The 16,449-nt window shown below is 36.7% G+C and overlaps 1 protein-coding gene across 2 annotated transcripts in view; it reads left to right on the top strand.

Annotated features, from left to right (window-relative positions):
* The window catches only part of APLF (aprataxin and PNKP like factor), an 89,633-nt gene that overhangs the window by 31,660 nt on the left and 41,524 nt on the right, over window positions 1-16,449 (top strand). For both annotated transcript variants that reach the window (XM_057742687.1, XM_057742688.1), the window contains exons 4-6: window positions 628-772; window positions 1,409-1,541; window positions 9,963-10,147. In XM_057742687.1, coding sequence (XP_057598670.1) covers window positions 628-772; window positions 1,409-1,541; window positions 9,963-10,147 — 463 coding nt within the window. The remainder of the gene's footprint in view (window positions 1-627; window positions 773-1,408; window positions 1,542-9,962; window positions 10,148-16,449) is intronic.

The following is a 16,449-nucleotide window of genomic DNA, read 5'->3' as shown; positions in this document are numbered from 1 at the left end:
AAAAAAAAAAAAAAAAAGGAGTAATGATCTAGAACTCTGCATGATCTAACCACACTTTGCAGCAAATAGGAGGTAATTGATTCTGCTAGTATGTTCCACATGTGACCAGGGATGCTCCTGTGTCAGACTACAAGTTTGGGGAGATTTCACCACTGGCTGTACTGGCCAGGACCCCAGTAGCAGCTCTGTGTGAACTTGACCTCAGGATTTTCTTTTTTCTTCAAGAGCGTAAGTAGCTTAGCTGATGTCCTTACAGTTTGCATTTTCTCTTTGGATACTTGGAGGTGATCTTAACTTTTAGGGACAAATGCTGCATAAGTAAATAGCTCTTAAGCCTTCATAGAAATGATTACTTCCCATCTTATAAATAGTCGTGGTTTCTAGGCCCGTGATTTGGAAAGATTAATGTATTTTATGGTGGTACAGTTGGCAGAAGATGAAGAACATTCTAGTCTAAATATTTTATTCTAGTATACTGTAATCTGCTTTTTTTGTCTTCCCAAGTCGAGAAAAGTAGCATAACCCATTAATTAGATGTACTTGGGAGAATAACATAATGACATGGTGGGCAGTAGAAGTGTTTTAAATTTAAATGATTAATAAATGAATTTCAATTGTATTTTATAGAAACAGTCAAATGCTTGATGAAGATGATGTATTGAATGAAACACCAAAATCTTCCTTGATTGATTTGCCTGATGAGACCCCTGGTGCCCCACAGCAGGAAAGAAGCATGGAAATAGCAAAGACCCAGACTGCTACAAATAGTGTGGTAAGAAATTTAAGATCTCATCCATTTATAACACATTCCTTAGGTTATTTTGAGGAGAGAAAAGATAACTGGTATTAGACATATCACAACAAAATTTCTAGCATTGATCTGCTTTTGCTGTTGTTAATAGAGAATATCACACTAGACCAACACTTTAACTAACAGAGATATTGAATTTCTTTCTTTGAGAAATTTGACCAACTCAGTCCTCAGTTGCAGATGGATTTTTGTTATTTTGGCTGCGTTGGGTCTTCATTGTTGCACGCAGGCTTTCTCTAGTTGTGGCAAGTAGGGTCTACTCTTCGTTTCGGTGCACGGACTTCTCAGTGCAGTGGTTTCTCTTGTTGCAGAGCACGGGCTTTAGGTGCACAGGCTTCAGTAGTTATGGCTCGAGAGCTGCAGACTCAATAGTTGTGGCACACAGGCTTAGTTGCTCCACGGCTGGTTGGATCTTCCTGGACCAGGGATTGAACCCGTGTCCCCTGCATTGGCAGGTAGATTCTCAATCACTGCGCCACCAGGAAAGTCCCAGATGGATTTTTTTTTTAATGGTAGTTTTCTGCAAAGTAAATAATTTTTACAGTTTTATGAAGGATGCAGTTATTTTTAGCAATTAATATATAGGTGCCTTTTTAGTCTTTCCTAGGTGAAGGTAGAGACTTAAGTAAGCAACAGCCAGACCCTTCGCAGAGGAAAAGAATCCTTCCAGCATGGATGTTAACAGAAAATCTAAGTGATCAGAACCTTTCAGTACCAGTCATCAATGGAGGTAGGTTTTGTTTCAAGAAAATATTTAACAGAATTTGAAAGTTTTTCTGAACAAATGAAGATAGAAGAGTAGCTGTGTAAGTATATAAAAACCTAACATTTCTTTAGATGTATTCATGAAGTCTAATTTAAAACATAAGCTATTATTTTATGCCATTTGTCAAACACCATTCTGCTAATTATTATGATTATGATTCTTATTATTTTTTAGCAGCTTAAAACAATATCCATTTATTAGCTCACAGTTTTAAAGATTAGAAGTCTGGGCAGATTCAACTGAGTTGTCTGTTGAAATTTTCATAAGACAAATCTAAATATTTGTTAGGCTGGGCTCTGACCTGGGCGTCATGAGAGAATCCTCTTAGAAGATTATTCCAGTTGTGGAGAAAATGCTTTCTTGCAGTTAGAGGACTAACGGACTTGTTTTCTTGCTGATTGTTGGCCAGAGCTCACTCTCTGCTCCTAGAGGGCATTTGTCTGTTCTTGCACTTAATCTTCAAGGCCAGCATGGTACATGCTGCTTTGCATCTCTCTAATTTCCCCTCAGTGACCAGCTGGGAAAACTCTCTGCTTTAAAAGATTTGTTGATTAGATCAGGTCCATATACATAATCTCCCATTTAATTAACTCAAGGTAAACTGATTTGTAACCTTAAAAATAGGTGCAGCATTTATTTTGCCATATAACCTAACATAATCATGGGCATAATATCTAATCTTATTCACAATCCTGAGGATCAGGGCAGGAAATCTTAGGGAGGGGTCATTTTAGAATTCTGCCAACCACACTTAATGTCTATATTTGTCCGCTCTCTTAATACATCATCATTTAAACATTATCTTACTATTGAATGTTTATTCACTGTCCCAAATTACAGTGTCATTAATAAGTGTGATTAAAAACTGAATATCTTAGAAGTCTACTATTTTTATTACTATGATATAAATTGTAGGAGGGAAATTACTTGATCAAAAAGTATAAGTATTAAAGGATCTTGATGTATGTTACTAAAGCACTCCCTTTATTCTACAGTATAAAAAATTGTTTCAAAAAATTGTTTCCTGGTCAACTGTAGGTTTCACCCATTACAATATGTGCCATTTATATAAGTAAAAAAATTTAAAAATACATTTGAAAGTAAACGTAGGGGAAGTAGTACACCCATTAGTAAGAGAAACAACTCTGGAGCCCAAATGACAGGGATTGAATTCCAGTTCCTCTGCAAATTCTGCTAATTATTATTTTTTTAAATTTTATTTTAAATTCTGCTAATTATTATTAATTTTTGTCTGTGTTGGGTCTTTGTTCCTGCATGCGGGCTTTCTCTACTTGCAATGAGCATGTGGCGGGGCGGGCTACTCTTCGTTGAGGTGTGTGGGCTTCTTAGTGTGGTGTCTTCTCTTGTTGCACAGCACAGGTTCCAGGTGCACGGACTTAAGTAGTTGCAGCACATGAGCTCAGTAATTGTCATGGGCTCTAGAGCGCAGGCTCAGTAGTTGTGGCACATGGGCTTAGTTGCTCTGTGCATGTGGGATCTTTCTGGACCAGAGATTGAACCTGTGTCCCCTCCATTAGGAGGTAGGTTCTTAGCCACTGTGCTACGAGGGAAGTCCCCCTGCTAATTATTTTTTGATTTAACAAATGCTATTAATCTTAGTGGTGGATGACCTATTGAAGTAGCTTTCCAAACCAACCTGTTGGGGTCATGTCTAAGATAAAAGACAAGCACAGTGATAGTGTTTAAAATTAATTAAATTAAATAAGAAACTACAGGCACACAATGTTATGTACTGAAGGAGTCAAAGAAGATGAGATCAGTGTCCTAGCACAATTCACTGTCATGGCAGATACCACAGTGATTTATGTCATCTGCTGGGTATTCCCATTAATTCAAAATTATTAAAATGTTTGCTACATTGTATTATTCAGTAAGCATTTTATTTGCAACTTGTCAGTCAACTCAGGGTTAGTTTCTGTCGGCTGCTTGTTCTCCTGTATATAGGTCACATTTTCCTGTTTATGCTTTTGGATGTTGGATGTTATGAATGATAAGAGTATAGGGACTTTGATTTTATATCCCTCTGAATAAATATTTTTATTCTAATAGGCAGTTAACTTGGCCTGATAGGAAACTTTCTTCCTATTTTCTTAATGGGCATTTAATTCATGCCCTAAACTCTGTTTCCCCTGTGTGGACAGCAGCTGCAGTATCTCCTTCGTTCTGTCAGCTTCCAGCTGCTGCTCTTCCTCTGGGTTCCTGGGCTTTCCCCTGTGCACACATAGTTTAGCAACCAACCAAGGATTTGGGTCAGTTTTACATGTAGGTTTTGGTTCTTGGCTCTATTAAGGCTTTCTTCCTTCTGGAATTTTGTCTTTAACTTCCTACCTACTGTGGGAGCCTCAAACTGTGCCCTCTGACCAGTTAAGCCAATGAGGCTGCAGCTTTCTGTCACCTGTGAATTGGGGGGATGTCCTCGGGAAAAAAAGCCACAAACTGACAAACCTCACAAACTGTAGTTAATTTTTCAAGGTCAGACTCTTCATTTCTGCCTTTTTGGTTACTCCCCAGTGCCTTCAAATAGTTGTTGTTTCTTGGGTTTTTTTGGTTTTTTGTTTGTTTAAAAAATATTTTGTCCAAAATTTGTAATGGTTTTGTTTGGGATGATTAGTTCAATCAGGCTACTCTGCCATTTTTCCTTGAACATTACCTTTTATAAACTAACAGCACAATTGAATATATATTTTAGTTGACTGTTAACTTCTCTTACTATTTCTCATATTCAGCATAGTGGTTATAGATGTCTTCTAAAGTTTTTGATCAAATATGTTGTGTACAGAATATTCCTTATTTAATGCTAATTTGGATTGTAGTAGAATCAGAGCAATTTTGTGGCAAAAGTAGGTTGTATATTATGTGTTGAGGGAGATGTCATTTAATCTAGAGAATTTTCATATTTAAATATAAGATTTCCTGGTATTTTATTCCAGGACAGTGGTTTTCAATCCCCCACCCCTCATCAACACATGTGTAATATATTTTTATCAGTAACATTTCTTATTAAATGTGGTTCTTCTCAGTTTGCAGGAAGGGAATGGGGGATGGTAGTGGAGAGGGGGCAGCCACTTTCCCTCAGTAGAATATTTTCTCTAATATAGAAAGAATAACTATTTGACCAAAAATTGGACCAGTGTGAACTGTCTCCTTGCAAACAAGTTCTTTTCTTTCAGAGTTGTTTTGTAGTGTAACTGCTCCTATACTATCATTATTACATTACTTATAATCGTCCGAAAGAAATTTGCTTCAAATTATAAATATATCCATTAATTTTCACTTGATAAATGCACTATATAAAATAAGAAGCACTTTTTTGGGGTGCTCACCTGGAAGATACAAATGAGAGTAATTTGACATGGATTTGTACAGGAATATTGTATAGTACATAATGTACTTAAAATACTAAAGCTTCAAAATAAGATAAAAAAGTCTTTGCATTCAGGCATGTCTTATAGATTCAGACTTTGGGGGAATACTTATGAAAGCTAAGTTAGGTTACTTAATTCCTTTAAAGACAGAAAGATTTAGAAGTAAAGGACAGTTAGTATTTGAATCCAACTTATTAAAGATTGGAATAATTTGACTTTTTCTGCTGTGTAGTTTTTATTATTAGTGTTATTGTTTTGTTTGTTTAAGTAATAGGTCATCCAAGTCAATAGACTAATGCTAGTGATTTTTAAAAATCAATTTCCAGGATGCATTTTAGGCTCATTTAAATATAGGATAATTTCTTATGTCTTTTGCAGCTTTAGTACTCTGTTGTGTTCATTGATCTTTATTTAGACTATCTGAAACCATCCTGATATTTTGGAACCATCTGTGTCATTAAGTATAGGACAAATAATAATGTTAATTGACATTAACTGATTTCTCTAAGTCATAATAAATGCCAGGGCTCTAATTGAGACCTAGTTCTGCCTGCCTCTAAAGCCCATGCTCTGAACCGTATCACTATATAGCCACCTAAATTTATCCTCTGTGTGCATTGGGGGTTTTATTTTGTTTTCACTTCTTATTTTATTAATATGCCCTTGCATTCTCTCCTAGATCTTTTCTCACTTTAACTGTTGGTTTAATTCTTATATGTATGTCAGTGTTTGCTGTGGTCAGGCTATTATCCTTTCTGTTTTTCAACTAGTATACTTCTAGTTTATTTACTTTTCTGGGTCCCCAGGTACTAGCCGTTGAATGTTATCATGAGTTTCTCAGGCCTGGGCTAAAATCTTTTCCATGTCCCTTAGTGATTGGTAAGTGAATATATTTGGGCAAAGGCTATCAGAACCTCCCCTCTCTTTGCTTCCATTTTCTTCCTTAGCCTTCTAGGCCCCAGGACAAGTTATAACTCCTAGGGTTTGACAATCTTGCTAGATTGAAAAGGGAGGTTTTATATTTTCACTGATATCATGCTACCCTTTAGTACTCTTCTTTCCCCTTCTTCTAACCCTCCAACATGGAGTTATGAAAAGTGGTACATGCTGATAAAGATTGAAGTAGTAAGTAGTCCCCAAACAATTTGGTTTACATTTAATTTTGTACTCTGAATATTTTCTGTATGACAGGTCAATACAGATTATAAGTATTTAACTGACATTGTTTAATTTGATTATGGTTCAGAGTTTACTTAAAGCACTAGTTATTTTAAGCAACCTTGTTAAATGATCTAATTAATTCTAATCATTTTTTAGCCTCTTGGATTTTCTAGCTGTATAATCATATCTAGAGAATTATGATAATTTTGGCCCTTCTGATCTATCTGCTGATTTTTAAAAGCATTTATTTCATAAGTTAGATCCTAAAAATTTTAAACAAAAATGGATAGAATTGGCATCTCTATTCCTTATTTTCACATGAATTCTGTTAGTATTTCAGCATTTAATATGATTGATATTCAGTTCTGATACTCTTATCATGTTTAGGGTGATTGATTCAGGAAAAACTATTGAATTCTTTGAAAAAAATTTTGGTATGAAAACAGTCCTGCATTTTCATGTGTTAATGTAATTGATGATGTTGGTAGATTTCCTAATGTTGTACCATGCTTGTGTTCCTGGAATAAGTGCATTTTATTGTGGTGGCTTATTATTTTTATGTTCTGCTGGATTTGCTAATATTTAGTTTAGGACATTTGTATCTGTATTCATAAGTGTGGTTAGTATTTTTCTCCATGTGTGCCATCCATGTCAGATTTTGACATTAGAGTTATGTCAGCATTGTATAAAGTGAATTAGGAGATTTTCTGTATATGCTCAAGGACAGAAATATCTGTTGAATAACAGAAATATCCATTTCTTTATAGAACTTTTCTTTTATCACAATCTGGGCTACTTTTAGTAGTTGATAGATCTGACATAGGAATAGGTAAGTTAGACCAGTAAAAAAGAATGAAACACCTTAAAGCAGATTAGAATAACATACATTTAATATATAAGAAATTATCAGTTCAAATTGATGGGGAAAGGATGTATCATTTTTAAATATGATGTTGACAGAATTAGCTTTCCATTTGGAAGAAAATAATAGAGCACTCACTGCTCATGCCATATTCATAAATAAACTTCTGTTGAATTAATAACCAATATAAAAATTGAAACTATTAAGACATTAGAAGAAAGTATGGAGAAATATTTTTTTATTACTTCTGTGAGACTTTCCGAGGATGATGGGGAGCCATAAGCAAAAATTTGACAGATCTACGTAGGTTAAAGGTAAAAATAAATATTTTAATGCAAAAGACACTGTAAACAAAGTCAGAGGCAAATAGCAGACTGACAGTATACTGGGAGATATTATCTGTCACAGTTATAAAATAGAAGGTTTTTAATAATTGTGTACTTAATAACAAAAGAAAGTAGAACTTGGTAGAAATTTGAGGCTCTGTATATGGTATACTACAGAAGAATAAATACAAATAGCCAATAAATATATGACTACTATCAGATAGGAAAATGCAAATTAAAACAACCAGATTTTTGTGTATTAAGTCTTCCAAATCTAAGCAATTGATAATATCCAGTACTGACAAAAATGGGTATCATCAAACATGGTTGGTGGAAGTATAAGTTGTTATAGCCTTTTAAAGTTTTTCAGAGATAGTAAATGGAGATATTTGCCAGTATCTCTTAAATCTTTAAATATGTAACACATTTTGATACAGAAATTCCAATCCTAGGTATTTATCCCAGAGAAATAATAGCATGTATATTTTTAGTCGTGTGTATATTTATTTGTAAATATATTTGCTTAAACTTAGGAAAAAGTTGAGAAGGATGCACATCAAATTAATATAACTGTTAGGAGTGGTATCTTTGGAGGATAAAATTGGGTGGATGTGATTTTAATGACGTGTATAGTTGAGCTAGCATTCATATAGTATTTGTGTAACAGCTCATATAGGTAAGTGCAGTTATTAATTGTTTAAAAAAACTGATTTATTCTAATAGCTAATTTCTTTTATATTTCTGTCATTTAACTGTACCTATCCTGGATTTAGAAAAATATTTTATATGCCAGATATAAAGATTGTTATGATCCAGTTAACTTATTTATTTTATATACACTTTGTGAAGAGCATTTTAAGAATATCAAAATGACTTCTTCCTATGCAAAAAAAAAAAAAAAAAAGAGCTCTGGTCTGTAGAAAGGAATATTTATAGTATATCATTTGGAATTTTAAAGAATTGAATATTTTAAATATATATTTTTTAAATTGTAGAATTTTATATACATCTGTGACACTTGGAATGTGGTAAACTGCCATTTGTGCAGAAGCTGTGCCTTATTTAATTTATAGTTTTTTAGTTCTTAGCATAGTAAACAATATCATAGTTATTTCCCTTGGTTTGACTAATTCATAACTGTTGTAACAGTTTGGTCATTTGCTTCACCAGACTGTGTAGGCAGTTCTATTTAGCCCTATTTCTGACAGTTTCTAAAATGATATGGAATGTTTCCTAATTTAGATTCAAAACAAAGATTTAAATAATTGAGGCCAAGTTTAGTTATTAGATAGTTTATTCATAAGTTTCCTTTGATAAATACACTACTTTCATATTGGTTCAGTGATTTTCCTGTTTAATAATATAGATAGTATCCTATTAGTATTTCTTTTCTGAACTTGATGAAGGAGTGTTATTTCAGGCTATTTGAATATCCTTTAGAACAGCTCTGAGCAAACTATAGCCCAAGAACCAGATTCAGCCCACTGCCTATTTGTTTAAAGAAAGTTTTATTGGAACATAGCCATGCTCACCCTTTTATGTATTATCTGTGGCTGTTTTCTCACCACGAAGGTAGAGTTGGGTAGTTGTGAAAAATATCATATGGCCCACAGTGCTTAAAATATTTATTCTCTCACTTTTTACAGAAGTTTGCTAACCCTTGCTTTAGAACATTAGAATAGTGACTACAGATTGCCTTACATACTTGTATCCTGGCTCTCAAGGAATCTTTGGACAATTTCTCTTTACGCTCACAATTCAATTACTCAGACATATTCATCACGTACCAGTTTTGTGTTAGGCAAAGGTCTAGATACTTGAGACACAAAGTGGGGAGCAGTGAACAAGGCACAGAAAGTCTCTGCCCTCATGAAGTAGAAAGACAACTAGTCATGAAGATTTTCCTCTTAAAATAAGTAGATCTTTTTTCTTTTCTGATTAGACAATTCATGAATTTGTTAACAAAATATGATACTGACTTAAGTTTCCCCACTGCATTGAACCTTGAATAAGTATGATGACAATGCATTGTCCATTGTTATTGAGATTTATTTTCTTTATCAGTGAAGTTTGTAGATGTTGCTCTCCCTTTTCAATTATTTTAGGTTCTTAATCTGTATTTAAGGTAGTTTAAATTGCCTTCCACATTGTGGATGGTAGGAGCTCAGTAGGTATATGTAAATTTCATTGGGTAGCTATATGTGAGATTTCCTGTTAGAGAAATTCAATGCTAAAATTTAAAAAAATATATATGATAGCTAACATATATGTGGTACTCTGATAGTTTATATATCTTAACCTCATTTACTCCTCCTAATAACTCCATGAGTTATTATTATAATTCCCTTTTTTTTAGATGATGAAACCAAAGTTTAGAGAGGTGAGGTGAAACAGTTAAAGGATGGAGCCTGCCCACATTAGCATCTTGGCCTGGCTGATGTCAGAGCTGGAGCTCTTGGCCATGGTGCTGCTTAATACTTTGTAGATTTGCAACTATGCGTTTTCAGATTGGCGTTAATATGAATCGTACTTGAATTTTACTTGCTCTTCTATCCTATTCTTTTTTTTTTTTTTTGGTGTGGATTATTAACATTTGAAGGTACAGGAGATAATTTTCTTCTTTTTCTTTGTGTTTTTGTGCATGATTAAGATAATAATGTAATCCAGGAAAGTGGAAAAGAAGGAATCTGCAAAGGTAAAACCCAAGTAAACATAACACAGCAAGGAAAGAAGCGATTAATTTTATCAGGAAGTGCAGAAAGTACATCAGTAGAGCAAGACACAAGAAAAAAGTGCAAAAATGCTGATCAAGAAGAGTCTGTCATTTCATATAAGGTGATTTTTTAAAAATTCATTCTTTATTTTATTCATCAGGTTTTCTAGTTAGGAATACTTATATGCTGTATATATCAAGGAAAAACCAAAAATGCTCTTTATATTGAGTTTATCAAGATAAACAGTAGCCCAGATTTGGTTTTTTTGTTTTGTTTTGTTTTGGGTTTGGGTTTGGGTTTTTTTTTTTTTTGGCTTACTGAAACTAATCTTCAATACAGTACTTGCAATTTAAAAAACAAATCTATTTAATTTAGAAATTTTCAGACTGAAAAAAAGGTAGAGACCACTTGACTCTGGCCATAATTTGATACCACCATTTTGAAAATCTGGTTTCTTCTGTTGGTCATTCTCAGACTGCCTGTAACTACCTTTTTCTTGATAAGCATGAAGAGAACAACTGATGGGTAGTTCTTAACAGCCTGTTGCAGGATTACATCTGAGCTAACTTGCAGTACTTATAAATCTTTTCTTTCCTCTTTCAGTTTTCACTAATTCAGTAGAATGGTTTGGCTGACTAAGCATTCTTTGATATTGGATACTTTAAGAAAATGCAGCCTATTTATTGGATGAATTTTAAAAGAGAGAGAAAAATAAAATAAAAAGAGAGAGAGAAGGGGAAAAAAAGAAAGAGAGAGATGGCCCTAGGACAAAAAGATCAGGTATTCTTCCTTTCAGGAGAAGGGTGGCTTGGGTGACAGTTTTCATGATCCTTGTAGACCTATGGCTAAGCTCTGTGGGTCCCCATCTGTTTAGTCTCAGTGAGAGCCAAAGGAATAGGATTGGTTTTAGAATAGTATGCACTGGATTGATTGAAATTCCAGCAACTGTCCCAGAGAGTCAGACCTTGTATAGTTCTCCCCTCATTCCTGCCTCCTCTCCCATTAGAGAAGATCCTGCTTCTCACTAGATCCTTTCCTTCAGCTAGAGAAGTGGGGTCTTATCACTACAGGCTCAACTCCTTAGCTTACTTATGGAGTCAAGTTTAAATGAAAACTAAATATTCTAACTCACATATATTGTCCATAAAAACTTATTAAGATAAAACTTGTTCTATATAAACTTTGAGCCCTAATATACTCTACTCTCCAAACATAATGACCTAAGGCAAATAGACTTCTAGATATTTCTCCAGCAAACATGGGTTTATTTGGGATCAGCAGAGGATTGCAGTTTGGGGTCCTCAGCCATGGGTGAGCCACATGCAGTTTCCTGCATAGCATTGAAAGGAGAATGCTTTTATAAAGGGGAAAAGGAAGTTGGGAGGGCTGTAGTAAACAGAGTCCATGGTTTTTCATTGGCTGAGTCCTTGCCAGAAAGGAAGAGGAGTCTTTCTTCTTCCTGTTGTGCTCTGCTACCATCACAGGACATAAGAGCTCTGCCTTCTGGTGTCCCAACTCTGTTTAATTGAGGTTCTTGTTTATTAATTTTTTATATTTCCCCCTTTTGATCAAAATCTTTCTCTGAAAGCATTGCTGATCAAGAATCAGGTTTTCTGGTTTCAGTGGCTTTTTATCCCTTAGTGCCAGGAGGAATCTTTGCTGAATTTGATGTCTCACACTGGAGCGAAAGTGCACAGATTGGAAACCTATTGAAGTCACATTCAAGTACCAGGGATAGGTAGGAGGAAGAACTTTCGGGCACTTTTATTCTAAAATCTGTATGTTATCAAGATCATAGGACTTCCCTGGTGACGCAGTGGTTAAGAATCCACCTGCCGATGCAGGGGATCGACCAGGTTCGATCCCAGGTCCGAGAAGATCCCACATACCACAGAGCAACTAAGCTCGTGCATCACAACTACTGAGACTGTGCCCTAGAACCCACGAGCCACAATTACTGAGCGCATGAGCTGCAACTATTGAAGCCCGAGCGCTCTAGGGCCTGTGTGCCACAGCTACTGAGCCCGCATGCTGCAACTACTGAAGCCTGCATGCCTAGAGCCCCTGCTCTGCAACAAGAGAAGCCACTGCACTGAGAAGCCTGCACACCGCAACGAAGAGTAGCCCCTGCTCACCACAACTAGAGAAAGCCCGCACGCAGCAGTGAAGACCCAGCACAGCGAAAAAAAAAAATCAGAGAGATTGGAGAGCACCTGAAGTGTTACATCATCATCAAAGGTTTGGCAGACAAGCTTCCAACAGGCTTGGTCTGGATATCTTGGGAAAGCTGTCTCATCAGATGTCACCTGCTTCAGTGCTGGGAAATCTTTACTTTCAGGTCATCAGATGATGTGCAGGTCCAGTCAGGGTTTGGTGCATTTTTTAGATGTGTCATGTGAATCCGAGTCTACTCCTTGGAATTTGGCAGCACAAGGGTTGGTTAGCAGTACCTGTTAGGGGCCTTTTCAGCAAGTTTGAAGAGAGTTCTTCTGGAGGTATTTCTTTCCAGTAGATGAAATATCCAGGTTACCAGGTGTGATATTTAAGGTCATCATCTTCCAAGTACACTGTGAAAAGATTGCTCTACCAAAACATGGTTATTTTTAATAGAAGTAATTAGGCTTTTGCAATATTGGAGTATCTCTCCTTTTACCAGTTGTGAGTCAGAAGAACCAAGAGCCAAGTGATTGAGCATTCTTCGGCTCTCTTAAAGGGTGAGAACTTGTGAGTTCCAGAAGGGGTGGATCTGAGATTTCGAAGGACCAATGGCAATGTTTTTGGCCAAGGTGTTTGGAAGGCCTTTACAAATTTTGCCAATTGAGTTATAATAATGCCATTAGTGCGTTCAACTACATGAGGATTGAAGGTGGTAAGCACAGTGAAAGTGTTGTAAAAGTGGCCAAATAGCACAGACTTAAGTGCCTCTTCAGTAAAATGTGTTCCTTGATCACCGTGAAATTCGAGAGGAATTCCCCAGGTAGGGATAAACTTTTCTAAAAGGACTTTAACCACAGTAGCCTGTCTGCAAGGGAAGCCTGTCTGTATGTGAAAACACACAGACCATTACTAAAACATATTTATATCCATGAGCCAGAGCAAGTTGTCAGACCTTGAATGGTCCATCGGGCAATTTAAACTGTTTGGGAGCAGTACAGACAGGCTTCCTTGGGTTGTATTTCAGACAAGTGGGATAAGTGAGGCAGATACTTTTGGTGGCCTTGTTAATGTTTCCCCATCAATATTGACTCACGAATGCTATCATTTTGTCAGTAGACCAATGGTTTAATGCATGTACAGTGATGAAGCGTGGGAATTTTAGAGTCTCCTGTAGAACTGGGTTGTTAGTCTAAACCAGAGCTTTCTCTTTTTATCAAACCAACAGTTTTTGAATTTTCAATCTTGTTTTTCCTTTTCTGAGGCCAGTTGTTGGAATTCTTTAGCCAGTTTTTCTAAGTTATTATTTGGGGAAACATCCCTTTTGACCACCAGAATGCTGTTGGCCCCTTTCAGGGCAGCATTCCGTGCAGAAATGTCAGCAAAGTGATTTCCCTTAGCTTCCAGAGAATCAAGTTTAGAATGTCCTGGAATATTAGTAATAGCTAAAGCAGCAGATAAAAATATTGCATCCAGTAATTCCTGAAAACATAAGGGCCATGTAAAATTTTATTTCTGCAGGAAGTAAGGAAGCCGCATTACTTCCACAATATTCCAAAATCATGAGCTACTCTGAAAGTGTATGTACCATCAGTGTAAATATTGGCAGTTTTGCGTTTGGCTAAAGTACAAGCTTGAAAAGAGTGTATAATTCAGCTTGTTGGGCCAAAGTAGCCATAGGTAAAGATGCTGCCTCAACAACATGAAAAGGATTTGCAAAGCATACCCTGAATAATATTTGTCATTGTTACCTTTTAGATGAGTATGTCAGTGACCCATGAAAAGTCAGTGTTACCAAGAGTTCTTTCCTTGTAAATCATCATGAGTCAGGAGGTGAACAGTCAGTGTTAAGCAATCAGGAGGGACTTATTTGGTGACAGAGGGGAGAAGAGTAGCAGGGGTAAGGTTATTATAGCATAAAAGAGTTATGTGAGGAGCAGTTAACAAAAGGACTTACTTCATAGGAGTTGAGGCAGCTGGCTGAGAAACACAGAGTGTGATGAGAATTCAGGAGGGCTTCTACTGCATGAGGTACAAAAATGGTTAAAGGGGATCCCATGATTTTCTTGGTGGCCTTAACCAAAAGGGCAGTAGCTGTAATGCCTTTAGGGCAAGGTATCCCTGTGTCACAGGGTCCAGTTGCTGGTTATAATACAATATGGGTTAATGGTGGATCCTGTGGATTTTGGGTGAGTACTCCAAGGGCATTCTCTTCCTTTTTATATACACAAAGGAAAAAAGGGAATCTGATAATTGGGATTCTCAAGGGCAGGTGGGTTCATCAGATTCAACTTTAAGACCTTAAGGGCTGTGTTGTTTGGTTCTTCCCATAAGTTTGAGTCATGATTGTTATTGTGTAATGAAGCACACAGAGGTTTGGCCGTAAGAGAGAAATTTGGAATTCAGTTTTGGCAATAACCAACTAGCCTGACAAAACTCTGCAGTTGGCACTTAGTTTTGGGTTTGGGGACACTTAGGACATCATGAAGTGTATCTGGATCTACACGTAGCTTTTGTTCTGACATCAGATGCCCTAAATATCAAACCTGGGTTTGGGCAAACTGCAGTTTTTCTTTGATGACATTATGTCCCTTTAAGGATAAAAACTTTGGCAAGTGGATACTGTTTTCCTGTGAGGAGGCTTGAGAAGGAGAGCAAAAAAGCAAATCACCCACATATTGCAACAAAGTAGAACCTCTAGGGAACTTTATATAATCCAGACCAGCCTTTAGGATTTGTGAGAAATAAGGACTCTCAGCAAAACCCTGAGACATTGCTGTCCAGGTGAGTTGTTTTTCTTCCCCAGTGAGGGCAAAAAGGTATTGGCCAGCCTCATCAACTGGAATATTAAAGAATGAACTACATAAATCAGTAACAGTAAAGAATTTATTTCTAATAGGAATGGATGTTAGTAATGTATGGGGATTAGGAACAACAGGGTATCGAGGGATGGCAATGTTGTTTACTGCTCAGAGATCCGGGACCAACCTCCACACCCAGCCCTTAGGTTTTCTCACTGGGCTGGTGTAAGGGATAATGAGACCTAGAGCCTTGTAATTTTCTATTATGGGCTTTATGCCTTTAAGGGCTTCTTTTCTTACAGAGTATTAATTAATTCTGGGAAGTGATTTTGAGGAATGTATTTGAATCTTGGTGGGATACACGCTGTGAATTTTGCCAGTATCAGTTGGAGATTTTGTCCTTAAGGAGTGTGGTAACTGATTCACTAGGGACACATGATCATACCTCTAGTACTGTCAGAGGCAAAACAAAAGATGCCAAAGGATCATTTAATTCACCTGGTTGGTTACTTTGATGACTACTGTCAAATTCTAGAATTATAAAAGCAACAACAACAAATTCTAGAATTATTTCCCCATTTTGGGAGAAAGAAATTCCAGCGTGATACTTCTCTAGAAGTCTCAGCCTAATCAATGAATAGGAACAGAGGAACTAAGGAGAAAAGGATGTGCATCTCTCAAAGGGCGTAAACGTGAGAGAATAGGTTCAGAGACAGGAACCTCTTGAGGCTCATTAGAAATCCCACTATTTGAGCTGTTTTAGAGACTCCTTCATAGTAGTGTGGTTGAGCACTGAGAGTATGGCTCTGGGGTCACTTAGGACTAGAAGAGATTCATCCCCAATCTAGAAAAGTATTTCTCCAAGTTGATTGAGAGGGAGGATTGGGAAGAGCCCCCTATAGTTTCTCAGAGTCCTGTCATTGAGAATTGGGCAGACATTGGAAAGACTGATTAGAGGGCTGCAGGATCCTGAAGTACTTACATTTGTAATAGTCTCTTTCAATGTCCTGGCTCTTCACAATAATAGCAGAAACTAAGAGGGTTTTGGTTTTGTTTAGGGGTCTTTAGTTGCTAGAAAATTTTCAAACAGCTTAAACTACTTACAGCTTAAATAGCTTAATTCAGACAGCTTGCAATTTAAACAACTTACAGGCCTAATACCAGCCATTTCTAAGGAAACAGTTTGGTCCTGGAGAAGCCAGGCCAAAGGCTTCTCAGCCAGCTTCAATTGGAATAGTCTGATCTCAGAATCAGACCAAAGTGCCAAATGAGTATGCCAAATGAGTACCCTCATGCAGAGCAAGACCTTAACCTGGAAAACAGAACCTTAAAATAGATTCTGAATAAAACCTGGAGAGCTTCAAATGCAAAGCGGGTATGAGCTCGGATCCTGGAGAAACATGTATTGTCAGACTCCAGGGTCTGTGCGAAAAATCAGTGAGCACACTGGACTCAATTGTGGATACTG

The sequence above is a fragment of the Hippopotamus amphibius genome, chromosome 7, assembly GCF_030028045.1.
Source record: "Hippopotamus amphibius kiboko isolate mHipAmp2 chromosome 7, mHipAmp2.hap2, whole genome shotgun sequence".
Classification (NCBI taxonomy): domain Eukaryota; kingdom Metazoa; phylum Chordata; class Mammalia; order Artiodactyla; family Hippopotamidae; genus Hippopotamus; species Hippopotamus amphibius.
Note: the sequence above shows the minus strand (reverse complement) of the source record. Positions and strands in the feature narration are given on the sequence as shown.